We start from the raw sequence: 19567 nt of genomic DNA, 5'->3' as shown, positions 1-19567 counted from the left end.
ACCCTGACACCCCTCCCTCTCCCGCTGAGAGATTACACCTGGACTTTACATCCACCTGCACACATCTGACATCATAGAAGAGCTGTAAAACATGACCAGGATTTTTCTTGTTCACAAAACATAGTTCAACATGTTTATTTTGAATGAAGGCAAAGTTCAAACACTTGATTTATTTGGGACATTTTTTCTTTCTTTGACTTGGATCCATGCATTCACTGTACCAAAAATACAGAGGAAATCTGTATTGAGGGAGTCTTGAGTGTATTCTTATTACAATATTGTGTATTTTTTCTTGTGTATACAAGATTGCCATAATTCTGTGATATATGGTACAGCAACGCAAATAGTTGTGAAGTCAATGAGTTTACTTGAACGGATACCCGCACTGCACAACAGGACTTCAGCAGCCTCCTTCAGATAAATACAGTTGATCTTCTTCCGTTTCGTGTCGGATATGGTGACCTTGAAGTTTTATAGAGGGAGCACTTAAGGCTGATGAGGTAAAATAATTGTATTCTTTGTATCACTGCATTCGGAGGTGCTTAAAGTGATAAGGAAGTTACAGCGCTAAATGACCGGAGATTAGCCTGGTCTCATTCCGTTTAAGATATAGTGCTATATACATTTCCTAGGACATTACTGAAACATGTTCGTAATTGCAAACATTGATCCATTTCAAAAACAATGTAACCAATACTTTGATTAGTTTATCTTCAATGTAAGCCCACTTTTCAGTTATACTGAAATGAATGAAATGCGCCAAAAAAGTGTAATGGCAGTCTGCAAAGTTACTGTGGATGCATAGTCTATGTAAGTCCAATCAGTTGTCAATACTGCGTGTTGGTTAAAGGTCAAATCCAAGACGCTCGTCGAGAGGGTCAGTATCCTTCATTGTCCCACGTCACCTCGTATTCAGGGTAGCGGACCTTCAGTTTTTCTGTGGACACAGAATGGTTCGCTCTCCCAAAACCCTGAACAGAACAAGCGTATACAATGGTGACCGTTCATTGAAAGGGAAAACAACAATATTCCGTTGAATGCGGTGAAGCAAATGCTAGCCTGTGTGTGTGTGTGTGTGTGTTCAATAATCAGGTTGATTTTGTCTTACCATTGAATAGCCATACACATGTATCTTCTTTGCCTGTGTATCATGTTTTATCCTCCCTCCTCCAACACATTCACAGTCAAGAGGACCTAACTTTTCCAGCTCTGCTGACACTTTGTCATAGATGTCCGCTGCAAAAAAAAGGGAATTTAAAATCATCCATATGAAAATGTTCAGTTCTCAGTTCTGGTATGCTTCAGTGTTCCAATCATGGCACAAGGGCTCCACCCAGCGGTCCAACAGCAATATTGCAGCGTAGAACCATCAATGGCAGCTGGCTAGCTAGCTTACTACCGTTGTCAATGCACTTCGTAATCATTAGGTTTCTTAAATTGTTCTTACCGTGATACTCGGCCCAGGCAAATCCGCGCACAATATCTACACTAGAGTCGTCGCCCTCTTCTTTACTGTGGACTCGAATGAGAACATACTTGAACACACCAGTCGGATCGATTTCTGCCTGGGGAATGTTAGCCATAAGTGCCGCAGCTCTCGTTTGAGTACACATTTTCCCGTTCCACGTAAGATCGCGACAGGACTAATCGCACTATTGTCAATTCTAAAACGCTAAAACTCTATTTCAGTGGTAATTTGCTTTTGCAATCTTTAAAGGAGGCTAACGTTTCCAGCTGTAGTCGACAAGACGCAGTCCGTGCAGATTAAGTGATACACACTTCCGGATACTAGACGGAGTAGTGGGACTTGTAGTTTATTTGGATGTGACCGAACTACAATTAATAAATCAAAATACAATGTAGGCTATATTAAATCAGCAACGTTGAAATCATGTTTAGCAGTCAGATGAGAAAACAACCATTATCAAAACACTGTGGGCGTGTAAGTCACATTACTTAAAGTCCTGGGTTGAACTGCCTCCAACAATCTGCAACCATTGTCTCTTGACTGTGTCTTGCTGACAGTCGGGGGGGGGGGGGGGGGTAACTCCTAGAAGGCATCATTACTGCTTCCGTTCTTCTTCTTCTCCTCTCGGCAGACTTGGAGTAAGACGTAGACCAGGGCCGCGGCCAGGAGGAGGGCCAGAAGGAAGATGATGCCTGCCCAGGCACCGGGCCTCAGGGCCTTCCTGAGGCCCACGCTCTCCTCTGGGAGCAGGCTGCTGAGGCTGAGCATGTAGCCCAGGGCCCAGCCCACCGACGTGTCTCCTGCCTGGGGGAAGGCACAAGGGGACGACACATCTCAGTTTTGTGTACTTGTGTTTGTGTTGTTGTTGCTGTGCAGTCATCGGGGAGGGAGTCAGGTGGCTGAGCGGTGAGGGAGTCGGGCTAGTAATCTGAAGGTTACCGGGTCGATTCCCGGCTGTGCCAAATGACGTTGTGTCCTTGGGCAAGGCACTTCACCCTACTTGCCTCGGGGGGAATGTCCCTGTATTTACTGTAAGTCGCTCTGGATAAGAGCGTCTGCTAAATGACTAAATGTAAATCGGAATGACGCTGTGTTGTAGATGATGGTTTTGTTGCACTGTGACCACTAACCATTGTGATATTGTTTGAACTCGATCCTTGCCGTACTTACTATTGTGCACTTGCATGTCGCTTTGGATAAAAGCATAAAATGAACACGGCTGTGAATGTAAAACGTGTACTCAGAGTGTCCACACGAGCGGTTCTTTGTTTCTGAAGTCAAGGTTCCCTTACCTCTTTCTGGAAGGAAACACCTCGGAAGGACTGGTCATCGAACCCGTATCCCCTCAGCAGGAGCACCTGGGTGAACACAGAGGTAGCGCAGTAGTCCTGCAAGCGAGACTCCTGCTCTGGAACCACGGCCAACATCTGAAACAGATCCATTCTGTCTTTATAAATAACTTCATTAGATCATCAATCATTAGAATGAAGACATCGAGCTCTACATGAAAATCATTCCCCTCACTCTCACTCTCTCACTCTCTCTCACTCTCTCACTCCCTCACCATCTCACTCTCTCACTCCACTTCTCCCCCCCCCCCTCCCTCTCCCCCCCCCCCCCCCCCCCCCCCCATCTCCAGACCCAGCCACAGACAGTGAGAGCTGACCTGGCTGTAACTCATGTTGCAGACAGCCCTGGCTGCCTGCTCCAGCTGGTCAGGTGTGGAGACGGTGATCCCTGTGGCTTGTTGGAGGAACACGTGGATGTAGAAGAAGGCCGAGAACGCCTGATGACCAATTCAGGAAACGAATCACATGTGCCTTTTTAAGTATACTATATATTATACAACTTTATCTTTAGATCAATATACTGTATATTCTACAATGTTATCTTTAGATCAATGTATTGTACATTATACAATATTATCAATAAATTGAATAAGCCTAGCATACAATATTATATTTTATGAATGAGTATTATGATATAAAAAAGTGACTAAAGAAGATTAGAAAAGATTGGATTGGCATAAAGAATGTGTATCCATCTTGCGATGTACCTATGATAAAATACAATGTCACTGATATGATAAAATGGCTAAATGGGATCAAACATTCAAAATGGCGGTTTTGATGTCAACCTCTCTCTGTGTAGGGGAGTCAGGTGGCTGAGCGGTTAGGGAAGCGGGCTAGCAATCTGAAGATTGCCAGTTCGATTCCCGGCCGTGCAAAAATAACGTTGTGTCCTTGGGCAAGGCACTTCACCCTACTTGCCTCGGGGGAATGTCCCTGTACTTACTGTAAGTCACTCTGGATAAGAGCGTCTGCTAAATGACTAAATGTAAATGTGTATGCCCTTCTCACCATGAAGCTGCCACTGACATTGGGCTGGAAGACTTCATCAAAAGAGCACTGGGAGTAGGGGCAACTGTGGAAGGAGAAGATCTCCGACACATTACCCACGCATTGCTCATAATGGCCAGTGCCTTTGACAGACAGCCATGCATTCTGGGGGTTGTAGGAACTGGGCTTTTGGTTTGCAGTGCAGGGAGAGTCGAACATCGTCTCCGGCCTCAGGGTCAGAGTATAGCCTTCCGGGTAGCAGGGGTGGTCCACTGTCTTGGGGTGACCCTGAGACTAAGAGAGAGAGAACGGAAAAAAGAGAACGATCATTTCCTAAAAAAATATTTATTGTATATTTATCTACTCTTATACAGTCTCTTTTAGTAATCCTTTTACTCTATTTTATTTAAGTGGTTGCAGGTACAACCACACATTTCACTGCATATTGTACCACGTATAATCATGTATGTGACAAATACAATCTTGAATATAAAAAGGGCCAAGTTCTATTACACAAGAACGATGTAGCCTATACACGTCACAACGTAACAACCTAGCATTAATGTTTTCGATGGAGTGTTTCAGCAGGCGGGTCAATAGCAAATTTTGTTTGGTATCTAATGCACAATAACAAATAAAGTCTATTCTAATACCATGAAAAGGTGTGCCAGTATTCTCGTCAGCACTTGGTCGCGGCCGTAGCAGAGGAAGCTGTGTGTGTACAGAGAGTACTCCTGCCCGTACAGACGCAGACTCATCGAGTCCCTCTTGTCCTCCAGCTCTTCCTGCGTCACAAACGTGATCTGGGTGGAGGCCCCCCCGAAATCCAGCGCTCCCACCGTGGCCCTGCCCGGGCTCAGCCAGCGGCCCACAAAACCATACTACAGGGGCCAAAGAGGGTCAAACAGAGCAGTTAAACCATACTACAGGGGCCAAAGAGGGTCAAACAGAGCAGTTAAACCACACTACAGGGGCCAAAGAGGGTCAAACAGTGCAGTTAAACCACACTACAGGGGCCAGAGAGGGACAAACAGCGGTTAAAGCCATACAGGGAGTCAGATTGCTGAGCGGTTAGGGAATCGGGCTATTAATCAGAAGGTTGCCGGTTCGATTCCCGGCCGTGGAAATTGACGTTGTGTCCTTGGGCAAGGCACTTCACCCTACTTGCCTCGGGGGAATGTCCCTGTACTTACTGTAAGTCGCTCTAGATAAGAGCGTCTGCTAAATTACTAAATGTAAATGTACTACAGGGGCCAAAGCCATACTACAGTGGCAAGAGAGGGACAAACAGAGCAGTGAAAGCGAGGCTGTACTACAATGGCAAAGGTTTAAACAGTGTGTGTGGTGTGTCTCTTCAAAGGACTCTGTGTTAACAGTGTGACAGGCCACTAGAGGGTCCCTGTGGACCAATTGATGATTCGTCTTGTACTTGGCAGTGAAAATCATATAGAGTTGTTCTGACATAACAAGAAAAACCTGAGGAAAAAGTACCTTGATAAAATTCTCCAAAAGGTAGTTGACAGTGACCCAACCATACGCCCCTTCCTCTCGACCGCTCAATATGGCCGCTCCTCGATAATCAAAAGGATAGGACTGAATCTTGTGACCCACTTCTTGCAGAATCTGCTCCGATTGGCCAGGGCTGGAGATGCTGTTAAAGAGAACACAGTGTGAGAAACGGTTTGATTCGACAGATCACAATGTCCGATCATGTCAGGACGACAGAATCCTACTGACTGGGTGTAGCCTACAGTACGTGTGGTTGCATGACACACGTTCCTCCTAAAAGGGAGTGGTGGTGTTCCCTCTGAGCTTGGCAACCTATAGTTGCTTGTCAGCCTGGGTCCGTTCTCACAGATACAGATAGCAACCTCACCTGCATGCTGCACACACACACACACACACACACACACACACACACCACACACACACACACACCACACACACACACACCACACACACCACACACACACACTCACACACACACACACACACATACACCACACACACACACCCACCACACACACACACTTCCACCCTCGCTGGTCTCTTTTCTTGTACATCTGCACACTTTTCCGTCTCACTTCAGGAGTCTCATGCCTGCTGTTGCTCCGAGGTACACAGGCGTGAGGGCATGTCTGTTTTTGGGGACGTCCTGCACCGCCTGGTTTAGGCACCCCTCCAGACTGAGTCCTGCCGCACCCCTCTGTCCTGCATAGCTTGAGATCCCCCCGCCTGGAGGGAAAATATGTCACGTGGCACACAACACACTGTCAGAGTCCATATTCTGTTAAACAAATCTAGGGTGCCATACCCTCGATTGAATTGTCCATAGACAAGTGTAGAGAGAGAGAGAGAGAGAGAGAGAGAGAGAGAGAGAGAGAGAGAGAGGGGGGGGGGGGGGGAGAGAGAGATCATTTGAAGGCTTGCTTTCCAAGAATAGTTTTATGCCTCCTGGAAAACCTTTTTTTTTTACATAGCTATTTACATGAAGAGGTGAGAGGTTGTTACAGTTTATACTTCACGTTGATGAATCAGGCTAACATGCTGAGGGTAACCAACATGTTCCTTTGGCGTCTAGTCAAGACTGGTAAACAACATAAAACTGCTGCTAGTCACTGCAGACCTACTGGGATCCACGGTTGCTAGGCAGCCATTAGTACACTCCTTGTTCTGTCCTCTTGTGTATCCTAGATATTCGCCCTACAGTACAAGCACTGCTGGTACCGCCCATTACCGTCTTGGATAAAAGAGGGAGACAGAAAGTTATTTTTTTCTGTCCTTGCACTAGCTACTGGGCCAGGGGTTTGGCATCACGTTAAACACATTTGAGCCTTGAACTGAATGACTTTTTCAAGGCTTTCTCTGCAAACGTCTTAAAATCCAGCTACTTGTATTTGCTGGTCTTGGAAAAGCATGTAGTCTTTTTACAGTTCACCTTTGTAAGAAATATTTTGGAATCTAAGTAAAGTACAAAAACAACCTGACCACTGTATCTGTGATATGACATTGTTTCATTGGAACAGTCTCATTCTACCTCTGTGGACTTACCCCTGACATGACACTCTGTGTGCCGAGTGACCACACCTGTGCCGTTCTGCTTGTCTGACGGCCACTTGTAGATGTACACAGCAGTGTGGGAGGAGCCTGCATCAAGGACTATCCCATACTGTGGAAGGAGAGAGGATGGGCACAGGGTTAGAGGTGGAGGGAGAGAGGATGGATACAGGGTTAGAGGTGGAGGGAGAGAGGATGGATACAGGGTTAGAGGTGGAGGGAGAGAGGATGGATACTGAGTTAGAGGTGGAGGGAGAGAGGATGGACACAGGGTTAGAGGTGAAGGGAGAGATGATGGATACTGGGTTAGAGGTGAAGGGAGAGATGATGGATACTGGGTTAGAGGTGAAGGGAGAGATGATGGATACTGGGTTAGAGGTGAAGGGAGAGAGGATGGATACTGGGTTAGAGGTGAAGGGAGAGATGATGGATACTGGGTTAGAGGTGAAGGGAGAGATGATGGATACTGGGTTAGAGGTGAAGGGAGAGATGATGGATACAGGGTTAGAGGTGAAGGGAGAGATGATGGATACAGGGTTAGAGGTGAAGGGAGAGAGGATGGACACAGGGTTAGAGGTGAAGGGAGAGAGGATGGACACAGGGTTAGAGGTGAAGGGAGAGATGATGGATACAGGGTTAGAGGTGAAGGGAGAGATGATGGACACAGGGTTAGAGGTGAAGGGAGAGAGGATGGATACAGGGTTAGAGGTGGAGGGAGAGATGATGGACACAGGGTTAGAGGTGAAGGGAGAGAGGATGGATACTGGGTTAGAGGTGGAGGGAGATATGATGGACACAGGGTTAGAGGTGAAGGGAGAGATGATGGATACAGGGTTAGAGGTGAAGGGAGAGATGATGGATACTGGGTTAGAGGTGAAGGGAGAGAGGATGGATACAGGGTTAGAGGTGAGCCAGGTGACACATCAAATAGGTGAAGGTTAGATATGAGGTGCAAACCATCACAAGAAACAACTAAACCCATTTACGGCATTTCCTAGACACATAGTCTCCCCTGTCCTTCCTTCCCCTGCTGTCTGGCATTACTGGGGGTTTATGCTAATGTCTACATCGTGGGGTAAAGAATGTGTGAATCCCAGATATGTCGAATCGGGAAGAAATCAGAAACGGTTCATAGGGAAGGAGGCAGAGGAGAGACTCTCACAATAGACCCTTTACCATTTGCAAAAACAAAGAAAAAGAAAATAATATTCGTATCGCTTTGTCTTTAGAAAGAAATACTCCGCCAATCTTATATTGCTTAGGCTACGTTTTCCATCCACCACTTTTTGTCCCATTAAAAATTTAAAATACATATTTAAAATTATAATTGATTGTAAATTGGAAATTACTCATTGAAATTATCTTTCCAAAGACGCACGCGTGTGTTAAACTAATTTGACTGAACAGCCACGCGCTAATAGTCTTATGCTGGGTGCACACTAAACGATTTTTAAGATGTATTTATTTATAACATTTTCAAAATGTGACAGACCAAAAACATGAGGACAAAAAAATCCTTGACTTAACCGATTTGATCCCCCCTCAATCCGTGTATCATTCGTTCTTTCGTTTTTCAATTGATAAAACAAAAACCAAAAACAACAAAAATCCGTGTATTCGTTCTTTCATTTTTCAATTGATAATTTTGGGTCAGTGCCCCGTTTTTTGATTTGGTTTTTTGATTTTGGTTTCTCAATTGAATAACAAGAAAAACAATCGTTTTTGGTTTCTCGTTTTTGGTTTCTCAATTGAATAACGGAAAAACGAATAATTTTTGGTTTTTGGTTTATCAATTGAAAAATGAAAGAACGAATGATACACGGATTCCCCTCACATCGGGATTTCTGATTTCTGTTCGGTCACTCTTAACCCACCTCCCACCAAGGGAGAATCTGATAAAATAATCTGCAGAACCATCAAGATAATCGGGACATTACCTAGGATTGTCGGAAGGGGGGAAATCGGCCCGATTATCTTGTGGTGTGTACCCATCATACATTTTAAATTCTCCTTCGTCAAGAGGGATATCATTCGCACCTCACATTTGATTGAGCAATGCATTACATTCATTGACGTGGGTACTTGACGGATCATTATCCTCTGATGAACTACAGGTGTATGGGGGTCTTTAAAATACTCCGAAAAGGTATGAGGGGATATCGTTGAGTTTTGACAACGGCTGCGGAAATGGAAGCTGCACGAGTGTTGAGATTTGTGTTGACCGTTTGTGTACTCAAAGGTTTGTGTTTTATTTTATTCAAAGTGGGTCTTGTCACTAAGCTTCCTGGGCTTGACAGATGGCAAAACTTTTTTTCAGGCTCGTGTTCCCCCATTGAAAACGCCAATCAAGAGGACAACTCTGTGCAGCGAATCCGAGACGGTAAACTGAATTTATCCGATTTCGTTACCGTGTAATGGTTAAAGGCAGGGGCATTGGCCGACGCCAAGACAGTCACTTTAGGATTGTATGCAGTCATGATTTGAACCCACCTACAGTATTTAGCTAAGAATGACAAATTGTTAACTGCAGTTCTTAAAACTTGAAGCGGTAATGTTTGTTAAATTTGCGTATCTTTACTTCAACGATCAGTATGTAGTTTTGGCCTGTAAGTGGTTTTAAAACGTCTTCAAGTTCCTTCTGCCTCAAGGTAATAAGCCAGTGAGAAAGCATACAGTAGCATGATAAATGAGTCCTTAAAGCTGTCATGACCAGTGGCACAAATGCATTGTCTCTGTACCTTCCCATTAGTGCTGCAGTATTATGATGCCATAAAGGCCCTAAAAGGGCCTAAATTAATGGAGAACTCTAATTGGCACGACGATTTGGGTGAGTTCTGACTTGGTGCTTATTGGTCCAGCTGTAGGCTTTTTGCCTTTGTGCCCTTTTAAAACACTTTCTCTTTTTTCCTCAAGTGCATCATATTGACACTGACCAAGTTGAATCTGATCTGGATGTCTCTGTTAAAACTGGCGGTTCTGCCAAGTTCAGTGAGGAGGCCCTTGTGCCTGCCAACTTCACCACCAGCCCAGCCTACGCCAAGAACGACAACCTAACCGCCAGTGAAGGTGGTGGTGCCAATGCCAGCATTACCAACGTCACAGCTAGCAACGACAGCCCCAACAACTCAACCACCGTCGGCTCTGTTAATGCCACAGCCAACGACGGCTACCCCAATACCACCGCCAGCACCAACGTCACAGCTAGCAATGATGCCTACCCCAATACCACCGCCAGCAGCAATGTCACAGCTAGCAACGACGGCCCCAACAACGTAACCACTGGCGGACCTGTTAATGCAACAGCCAACGACGGCTACCCCAATACCACCGCCAGCACCAACGTCACAGCTAGCAATGATGCCTACCCCAATACCACAGCCAGCAGCACCAACGTTACAGCTAGCAATGATGGCTACCCCAATGCGACAGCCAGCAGCAACGTCACAGCTAGCAATGATGGCTACCCCAATTCCACAGCCAGCAGCAACGTCACAGCTAGCAACGACGGCCCCAACAACATAACCACCGGTGGACCCGTTAATGCCACAGCCAACGACGGCTACCCCAATTCTACAGCCAGCACCAACGTCACAGCTAGCAATGATGCCTACCCCAATACCACAGCCAGCAGCAACATCACACCTAGCAACGACGGCTACCCCAATACCACAGCCAGCAGCACCAACGTTACAGCTAGCAACGACGGCTACCCCAATACCACAGCCAGCAGCACCAACGTTACAGCTAGCAATGATGGCTACCCCAATGCGACAGCCAGCAGCAACGTCACAGCTAGCAATGATGGCTACCCCAATACCACAGCCAGCAGCACCAACGTTACAGCTAGCAATGATGGCTACCCCAATGCGACAGCCAGCAGCAACGTCACAGATAGCAATGATGGCTACCCCAATACCACAGCCAGCAGCACCAACGTTACAGCTAGCAATGATGGCTACCCCAATGCCACAGCCAGCAGCAACGTCACAGCTAGCAACGACGGCCCCAACAACGTAACCACCGGCGGACCTCTTAATGCCACAGCCAACGACGGCTACCCCAATACCACCGCCAGCACCAACGTCACAGCCAGCAATGATGCCTACCCCAATACCACCGCCAGCACCAACGTCACAGCTAGCAATGATGCCTACCCCAATACCACCGCCAGCACCAACGTCACAGCTAGCAATGATGCCTACCCCAATACCACCGCCAGCAGCAACGTCACAGCTAGCAACGACGGCCCCAACAACGTAACCACCGGCGGACCTGTTAATGCCACAGCCAACGACGGCTACCCCAATACCACCGCCAGCACCAACGTCACAGCTAGCAATGATGCCTACCCCAATACCACAGCCAGCAGCAACATCACACCTAGCAACGACGGCTACCCCAATACCGCAGCCAGCACCAACGTCACAGCTAGCAATGATGGCCCCAGCAACGCAACCACCGGCGGACCCGTTAATGCCACTTCCAACGACGGCTACCCCAATACCACCGCCAGCAGCAACATCACAGCTAGCAACGACGGCTACCCCAATACCACAGCCAGCAGCACCAACGTTACAGCTAGCAATGATGGCTACCCCAATGCGACAGCCAGCAGCAACGTCACAGCTAGCAATGATGGCTACCCCAATTCCACAGCCAGCAGCAACGTCACAGCTAGCAACGACGGCCCCAACAACATAACCACCGGTGGACCCGTTAATGCCACAGCCAACGACGGCTACCCCAATTCTACAGCCAGCAGCATCAACGTCACAGCTAGCAATGATGCCTACCCCAATACCACAGCCAGCAGCACCAACGTTACAGCTAGCAATGATGGCTACCCCAATGCCACAGCCAGCAGCAACGTCACAGCTAGCAACGACGGCCCCAACAACGTAACCACCGGCGGACCTCTTAATGCCACAGCCAACGACGGCTACCCCAATACCACCGCCAGCACCAACGTCACAGCCAGCAATGATGCCTACCCCAATACCACAGCCAGCAGCACCAACGTCACAGCCAGCAATGATGGCTACCCCAATACCACCGCCAGCAGCAACGTCACAGCTAGCAACGACGGCCCCAACAACGCAACCACCGGCGGACATGTTAATGCTACAGCCAACGACGGCTACCCCAATACCACCGCCAGCACCAACGTCACAGCCAGCAATGATGCCTACCCCAATACCACCGCCAGCACCAACGTCACAGCTAGCAATGATGCCTACCCCAATACCACCGCCAGCACCAACGTCACAGCTAGCAATGATGCCTACCCCAATACCACCGCCAGCAGCAACGTCACAGCTAGCAACGACGGCCCCAACAACGTAACCACCGGCGGACCTGTTAATGCCACAGCCAACGACGGCTACCCCAATACCACCGCCAGCACCAACGTCACAGCTAGCAATGATGCCTACCCCAATACCACAGCCAGCAGCAACATCACACCTAGCAACGACGGCTACCCCAATACCGCAGCCAGCACCAACGTCACAGCTAGCAATGATGGCCCCAGCAACGCAACCACCGGCGGACCCGTTAATGCCACTTCCAACGACGGCTACCCCAATACCACCGCCAGCAGCAACATCACAGCTAGCAACGACGGCTACCCCAATACCACAGCCAGCAGCACCAACGTTACAGCTAGCAATGATGGCTACCCCAATGCGACAGCCAGCAGCAACGTCACAGCTAGCAATGATGGCTACCCCAATTCCACAGCCAGCAGCAACGTCACAGCTAGCAACGACGGCCCCAACAACATAACCACCGGTGGACCCGTTAATGCCACAGCCAACGACGGCTACCCCAATTCTACAGCCAGCAGCATCAACGTCACAGCTAGCAATGATGCCTACCCCAATACCACAGCCAGCAGCACCAACGTTACAGCTAGCAATGATGGCTACCCCAATGCCACAGCCAGCAGCAACGTCACAGCTAGCAACGACGGCCCCAACAACGTAACCACCGGCGGACCTCTTAATGCCACAGCCAACGACGGCTACCCCAATACCACCGCCAGCACCAACGTCACAGCCAGCAATGATGCCTACCCCAATACCACAGCCAGCAGCACCAACGTCACAGCCAGCAATGATGGCTACCCCAATACCACCGCCAGCAGCAACGTCACAGCTAGCAACGACGGCCCCAACAACGCAACCACCGGCGGACATGTTAATGCTACAGCCAACGACGGCTACCCCAATACCACCGCCAGCAGCACCAACGTCACAGCCAGCAATGATGGCTACCCCAATACCACAGCCAGCAGCAACATCACAGCTAGCAATGATGGTCCCAACAACGCAACCACCGGTGGACCTGTTAATGCCACTTCCAACGACGGCTACCTCAATACTAACACCACAACTGGAAGCACTGCCAACATCACTAGCAACCATGACCCCAATGGGTTGCTCAACACAGCAGGACCGCTGGCACCACTACCTAACAATGTCACATCCATTGGTGGCTGGCATGCCGTAGTCAGCAACAGCACTTTTACCACCACAACCAGTGACCCTGTGTTTGGATATCATTTGTGATTATGAATAAACAACTTTTACTTAAGTCTCATTTGAGTTGGGTCCAGCTTTATCAGACCGCACTGTTGAATGATTTTCAGTATTCTAGCATGTGTCTTCGGTAGTACTTGGGTCTTACAAAACTGAGCATTTAGTTTTTAGGCCTTTGACGTATCCTAGTTTGACAACCATTAGGTTATTATTACTGTCAAAGCTGTGCGCTTGAGTTTCTCAGTGGTTTTGGAATCTGAAGTGTCGGCATCTCGGAGTTTTGACAACCTTGTACTGGCATTTAGCTTGTCAGTATTAGATCCAGGAGCTCCTTGCTTGCAGTGAACTTATCGCTTAACCCTTGTGTTATCTTCGGGTCATTCTGACCCATCAGTGACTCACCATCGTATTGCGACAACTTTACCGCATACAAAAACAGTGAAGCATTTCTTAACTGTTGGGCTGTCTCAGACCCCCCACATTACGAAGGTTAAAATATTTGTTTTTGTATTGGGTAAATACAATGATGGTTCGTTATGAACCTTTGGGTCATGTGACCCGAAGGCAGCACAAGGGTGTCGGAGAAATTTAGAATAAGGTTATATTCTGAAAATACTGGTGCTAGCATTCCTTTGTCAGTAGAGAGCCCTCTCCTGACATGAACTCTGGGTAACACTAGGCTTACATAAACAAACTGACCTAGGCTGACCGTTATTTTACTAGAGGTGCAACAAATGTGTTAACCTTATCTGTGCTGAGTGAATCATATGGTCAAGTCTAGTGTCAGACCTAAGTTTCCACGTTCACGTGCACTCTGTCTCTGGGATCGATCATATTGACAGCTGATATGCAGGGGAGGAGACTTCTCACCAATAAATGGTCTTACCTGAAGACTTGTGAACCAGACAAACTTTGTAGCACAATGGCGTGTGATGTTTTTGTCTCCTTGTGGGCCGGCCGCAAGCAATAAAGCTTTCTTAAACTTGTTCACCGACTGACTGTGCAATGCTTGATAGATTAATATTGCTGACAAAGGGTTAAGCAGTAACAATACTACATGAGAATTTCACAACTTTCAGTTCTGAGGTTGTAGATTGCCTTTAGTTTACAAGTCTTGGACAAGCATCGTCTTGTGATAAAATATAATGATTGCACACAACTTAAACATATTCAGCTCTGCCTCCCCTAATCCACCTTTCCATTGAGGACAGCTGCATTTAAGAGGATACAATGTAAATCCAAGGATTGACGTATTTAGCGTTTCATCTCGGGAGGCACAATGATTAGTGAAGTGGGGAAAGCTTTCAGAATGATCCAAAAGGCATGAGTGTCTAGTTGGTCCATACAACCCACTTGCACTAAGAGCTGCTTGGCGCCCGAACTTACACTATCTGGGGTTGCCACCGTTACATGCTTTTTACATGTAGATGTGTCTTCCCCCTCAGAATCCTCAAGAGACCATTAAATAAGTGACACTAAAAAGCAAACAATACTTCTGTGTCCTCTAAAACATCTAAGAACTCAAGAATGTGCTGATCCAAGATGTTTGGCTGTAGTTTCCTTTAGAATTGTGCCACATCCCATACGTAGGTCTATATATTGAATTATTCACCATAAATAAAAGGTTACGAAGTATTCACGGTGTTCAGGCATATCCGATAACTGATTAGTAAACTTTTAGTGCGCACATTTGATTGGGCGATGCATTCAATTAGTTCACGTGGGTACTTAATTGATCGTTATCCTTTGATTAACTACAGGTGTATAGGGCTCTTTAAAAGGGTCAGAAACGGTATGGGATGATATTGTTGTCTTGGCTACGACTGTGCAATGGCAGCTGCAAGGGTGTTGAGTTTTGTGTTGACAGTTTGTGTACTCAAAGGTTTGTGTTTCATTTTATTCAAAGTGTTACTTGTCACTAAGGATCCTGGTCTTGACAGATGGCAAAACTGTTTTTCAGGCTTGTGTTCTCCCTTTGAAAACTTCAATCAAAAGGACATCTCTCTGCAACGAATCCGAGACGGTAAATTGAAATTACCGTAGCCTATTTCGTTATTGTGTAATGGTTAAAGGCAGGGGCCTTGGCCAAAGCCAAGCTAGTCACTTTAGGATTGTATGCAGTCATCATTTGAACCCACCTAGAGTATTTAGCTAAGTAAAACACTAAAATTACTTGTTAGATGCTGTTCTTGAAACTTAAAGCGGCATGTTAACTTGCTAAGGTATGAACGCTTGTCCTCTACATGATCAGTCTACTGTAGTTTTGGCCTGTAATTGGTTTTAAAACGTCCTTAGTTCTTCTGCCTCAAGGTTAATAAGGCAGAATGCATACAGTAGCATGATAAATGAGTCCTTAAAGCTTATGAACCAGTGGTGCAAATGCATTGTCTCTGTACCTTCCCATTAGTGCTGCAGTATTATGATGCCATAAATGCCCAAAAAGGGCTTCAATTAATGGAGAACTCCAATTGGCACGAAGATTTGGGTGAGTGCTGACTTACTGCTAAGCTGTAGGCTTTTTGCCTTTGTGCCCTTTTAAAACACTTTCTCTTTTTCCCTCAAGTGCATCATATTGACACTGACCAAGTTGAGTCTGATAGTCCTCTGGTCACACTGGATGTCTCTGTTACAACTGGCGGTTCTGCCAAGTCCAGTGAGGAGGCCCTTGTGCCTGCCAACTACACCACCAGCCCAGCCTACGCCAAGACCGACAACCTAACTGCCAGTGAAGGTGGTGGTGCCAATGCCAGCATTACCAACGTCACAGCTAGCAATGATGGCTACCCCAATACCACCGCCAGCAGCAACATCACAGCTAGCAACGACGGCTACACCAATGCCACAGCCAGCAGCAACAGCACAGCTAGCAACGACGGTCCCAACAACGCAACCACCGGCGGACCTGTTAATGCCACAGCCAACGACGGCTACCCCAATACCACCGCCAGCACCAACGTCACAGCTAGCAACGACGGCCCCAACAACGCAACCACCGGTGGACCTGTTAATGCCGCAGCCAACGACGGCTACCCCAATACCACCGCCAGCAGCAACGTAACAGCTAGCAACGACGGCTACCCCAATACCACAGCCAGCAGCAACGTCACAGCTAGCAACGACGGCCCCAACAACGTAACCACCGGTGGACCTCTTAATGCCACAGCCAACGACGGCTACCCCAATACCACCGCCAGCACCAACGTCACAGCTAGCAATGATGCCTACCCCAATACCACAGCCAGCAGCACCAACGTCACAGCTAGCAATGATGGCTACCCCAATGCGACAGCCAGCAGCAATGTCACAGCTAGCAATGATGGCTACCCAAATGCCACAGCCAGCAGCAACGTCACAGCTAGCAACGATGGCCCCCACAACGTAACCACCGGCGGACCCGTTAATGCCACTTCCAACGACGGCTACCCCAATACCACCGCCAGCAGCAGCAATGTCACAGCCAGCAATGATGGCTACCCCAATACCACCGCCAGCAGCAACGTCACAGCTAGCAACGACGGCCCCAACAACGTAACCACAGGCGGACCCGTTAATGCCACAGCCAACGACGGCTACCCCAATACTACAGCCAGCAGCACCAACGTCACAGCCAGCAATGATGCCTACCCCAATACCACAGCCAGCAGCACCAACGTCACAGCCAGCAATGATGGCTACCCCAATACCACAGCCAGCAGCAACGTCACAGCTAGCAATGATGGCTACCCCAATACCACAGCCAGCAGCAACGTCACAGCTAGCAATGATGCTTACCCCAATACCACCGCCAGCAGCAACGTCACAGCTAGCAACGACGGCCCCAACAACGTAACCACAGGTGGACCCGTTAATGCCACAGCCAACGACGGTTTCCCCAATACTACAGCCAGCAGCATCAACGTCACAGCTAGCAATGATGGCTACCCAAATACCACCGCCAGCAGCAACGTCACAGCTAGTAACGAAAGCCCCAACAACGTAACCACCGGCGGACCTGTTAATGCCACTTCCAACGACGGCTACCCCAATGCCACAGCCAGCAGCAACGACAGTCCCAACAACGCAACCACCGGCGGACCTGTTAATGCCACAGCCAACGACGGCTACCCCAATACCACCGCCAGCAGCAACGTCACAGCTAGCAACGACGGTCCCAACAACGTAACCACAGGTGGACCCGTTAATGCCACAGCCAACGACGGTTTCCCCAATACTACAGCCAGCAGCATCAACGTCACAGCTAGCAATGATGGCTACCCAAATACCACCGCCAGCAGCAACGTCACAGCTAGTAACGAAAGCCCCAACAACGTAACCACCGGCGGACCTGTTAATGCCACTTCCAACGACGGCTACCCCAATGCCACAGCCAGCAGCAACGACGGTCCCAACAACGCAACCACCGGCGGACCTGTTAATGCCACAGCCAACGACGGCTACCCCAATACCACCGCCAGCACCAACGTCACAGCTAGCAATGACGGCTACCCCAATACCACAGCCATCAGCAACGTCACAGCTAGTAACGACGGCCCCAACAACGTAACCACCGGCGGACCTGTTAATGCCACTTCCAACGACGGCTACCCCAATACCACCGCCAGCAGCAACGTCACAGCTAGCAACGACGGCCCCAACAACGTAACCACAGGTGGACCCGTTAATGCCACAGCCAACGACGGCTACCCCAATACTACAGCCAGCAGCATCAACGTCACAGCTAGCAATGATGGCTACCCCAATGCCGCAGCCAGCAGCAACATCACAGCTAGCAACGACGGTCCCAACAACGCAACCACCGGCGGACCTGTTAATGCCACAGCCAACGACGGCTACCCCAATACCACCGCCAGCACCAACGTCACAGCTAGCAATGATGCCTACCCCAATATCACAGCCAGCAGCACCAACGTCACAGCTAGCAATGATGGCTACCCCAATGCGACAGCCAGCAGCAACGTCACAGCTAGCAATGATGGCTACCCAAATGCCACAGCCAGCAGCAACGTCACAGCTAGCAACGATGGCCCCAACAACGTAACCACCGGCGGACCTGTTAATGCCACTTCAAACGACGGCTACCCCAATACCACCGCCAGCATCAGCAACGTCACAGCCAGCAATGATGGCTACCCCAATACCACCGCCAGCAATGATGGCTACCCCAATACCACCGCCAGCAGCAACGTCACAGCTAGTAACGACAGCCCCAACAACGTAACCACCGGCGGACCTGTTAATGCCACTTCCAACGACGGCTACCCCAATACCACCGCCAGCAGCAACGTCACAGCTAGCAACGACGGCCCCAACAACGTAACCACCGGCGGACCTCTTAATGCCACAGCCAACGACGGCTACCCCAATACCACCGCCAGCACCAACGTCACAGCTAGCAATGATGCCTACCCCAATACCACAGCCAGCAGCACCAACGTCACAGCTAGCAATGATGGCTACCCCAATGCGACAGCCAGCAGCAACGTCACAGCTAGCAATGATGGCTACCCAAATGCCACAGCCAGCAGCAACGTCACAGCTAGCAACGATGGCCCCAACAACATAACCACCGGTGGACCCGTTAATGCCACAGCCAACGACGGCTACCCCAATTCTACAGCCAGCACCAACGTCACAGCTAGCAATGATGCCTACCCCAATACCACAGCCAGCAGCAACATCACACCTAGCAACGACGGCTACCCCAATACCACAGCCAGCAGCACCAACGTTACAGCTAGCAATGATGGCTACCCCAATGCGACAGCCAGCAGCAACGTCACAGCTAGCAATGATGGCTACCCCAATACCACAGCCAGCAGCACCAACGTTACAGCTAGCAATGATGGCTACCCCAATGCCACAGCTAGCAACGACGGCCCCAACAACGTAACCACCGGCGGACCTCTTAATGCCACAGCCAACGACGGCTACCCCAATACCACCGCCAGCACCAACGTCACAGCCAGCAATGATGCCTACCCCAATACCACCGCCAGCACCAACGTCACAGCTAGCAATGATGCCTACCCCAATACCACCGCCAGCAGCAACGTCACAGCTAGCAACGACGGCCCCAACAACGTAACCACCGGCGGACCTGTTAATGCCACAGCCAACGACGGCTACCCCAATACCACCGCCAGCACCAACGTCACAGCTAGCAA

General features: G+C 48.8%; 2 protein-coding genes across 2 annotated transcripts in view; both read right to left on the bottom strand.

Moving 5' to 3' along the window:
* Positions 1 to 119: 119 nt before the first annotated feature.
* phpt1 (phosphohistidine phosphatase 1) lies at positions 120 to 1754 on the bottom strand. The gene is made up of 3 exons (XM_062478944.1): positions 1448 to 1754; positions 1109 to 1236; positions 120 to 971 (listed from the first exon to the last, which is right to left on the bottom strand). Exons 1-3 carry the CDS (start codon positions 1611 to 1613, stop codon positions 879 to 881), a joined length of 387 nt encoding a protein of 128 aa, XP_062334928.1. The 5' UTR covers positions 1614 to 1754; the 3' UTR covers positions 120 to 878.
* Positions 1755 to 1798: 44 nt separating this feature from the next.
* The window catches only part of entpd2b (ectonucleoside triphosphate diphosphohydrolase 2b), a 40898-nt gene continuing 23129 nt past the window's right edge, over positions 1799 to 19567 (bottom strand). The window contains exons 2-9 of the mRNA XM_062478855.1: positions 6859 to 6976; positions 5892 to 6042; positions 5299 to 5458; positions 4461 to 4688; positions 3829 to 4101; positions 3135 to 3254; positions 2761 to 2895; positions 1799 to 2272 (exon numbers count right to left, since the gene is read on the bottom strand). Of these exons, the coding sequence (XP_062334839.1) occupies positions 2051 to 2272; positions 2761 to 2895; positions 3135 to 3254; positions 3829 to 4101; positions 4461 to 4688; positions 5299 to 5458; positions 5892 to 6042; positions 6859 to 6976 (1407 nt within the window). The 3' untranslated portion in view covers positions 1799 to 2050. The remainder of the gene's footprint in view (positions 2273 to 2760; positions 2896 to 3134; positions 3255 to 3828; positions 4102 to 4460; positions 4689 to 5298; positions 5459 to 5891; positions 6043 to 6858; positions 6977 to 19567) is intronic.

Source organism: Osmerus eperlanus, chromosome 14, assembly GCF_963692335.1.
Source record: "Osmerus eperlanus chromosome 14, fOsmEpe2.1, whole genome shotgun sequence".
Taxonomy (NCBI): Eukaryota; Metazoa; Chordata; class Actinopteri; order Osmeriformes; family Osmeridae; genus Osmerus; species Osmerus eperlanus.
This window is presented reverse-complemented; position numbering and strand designations above follow the sequence as displayed.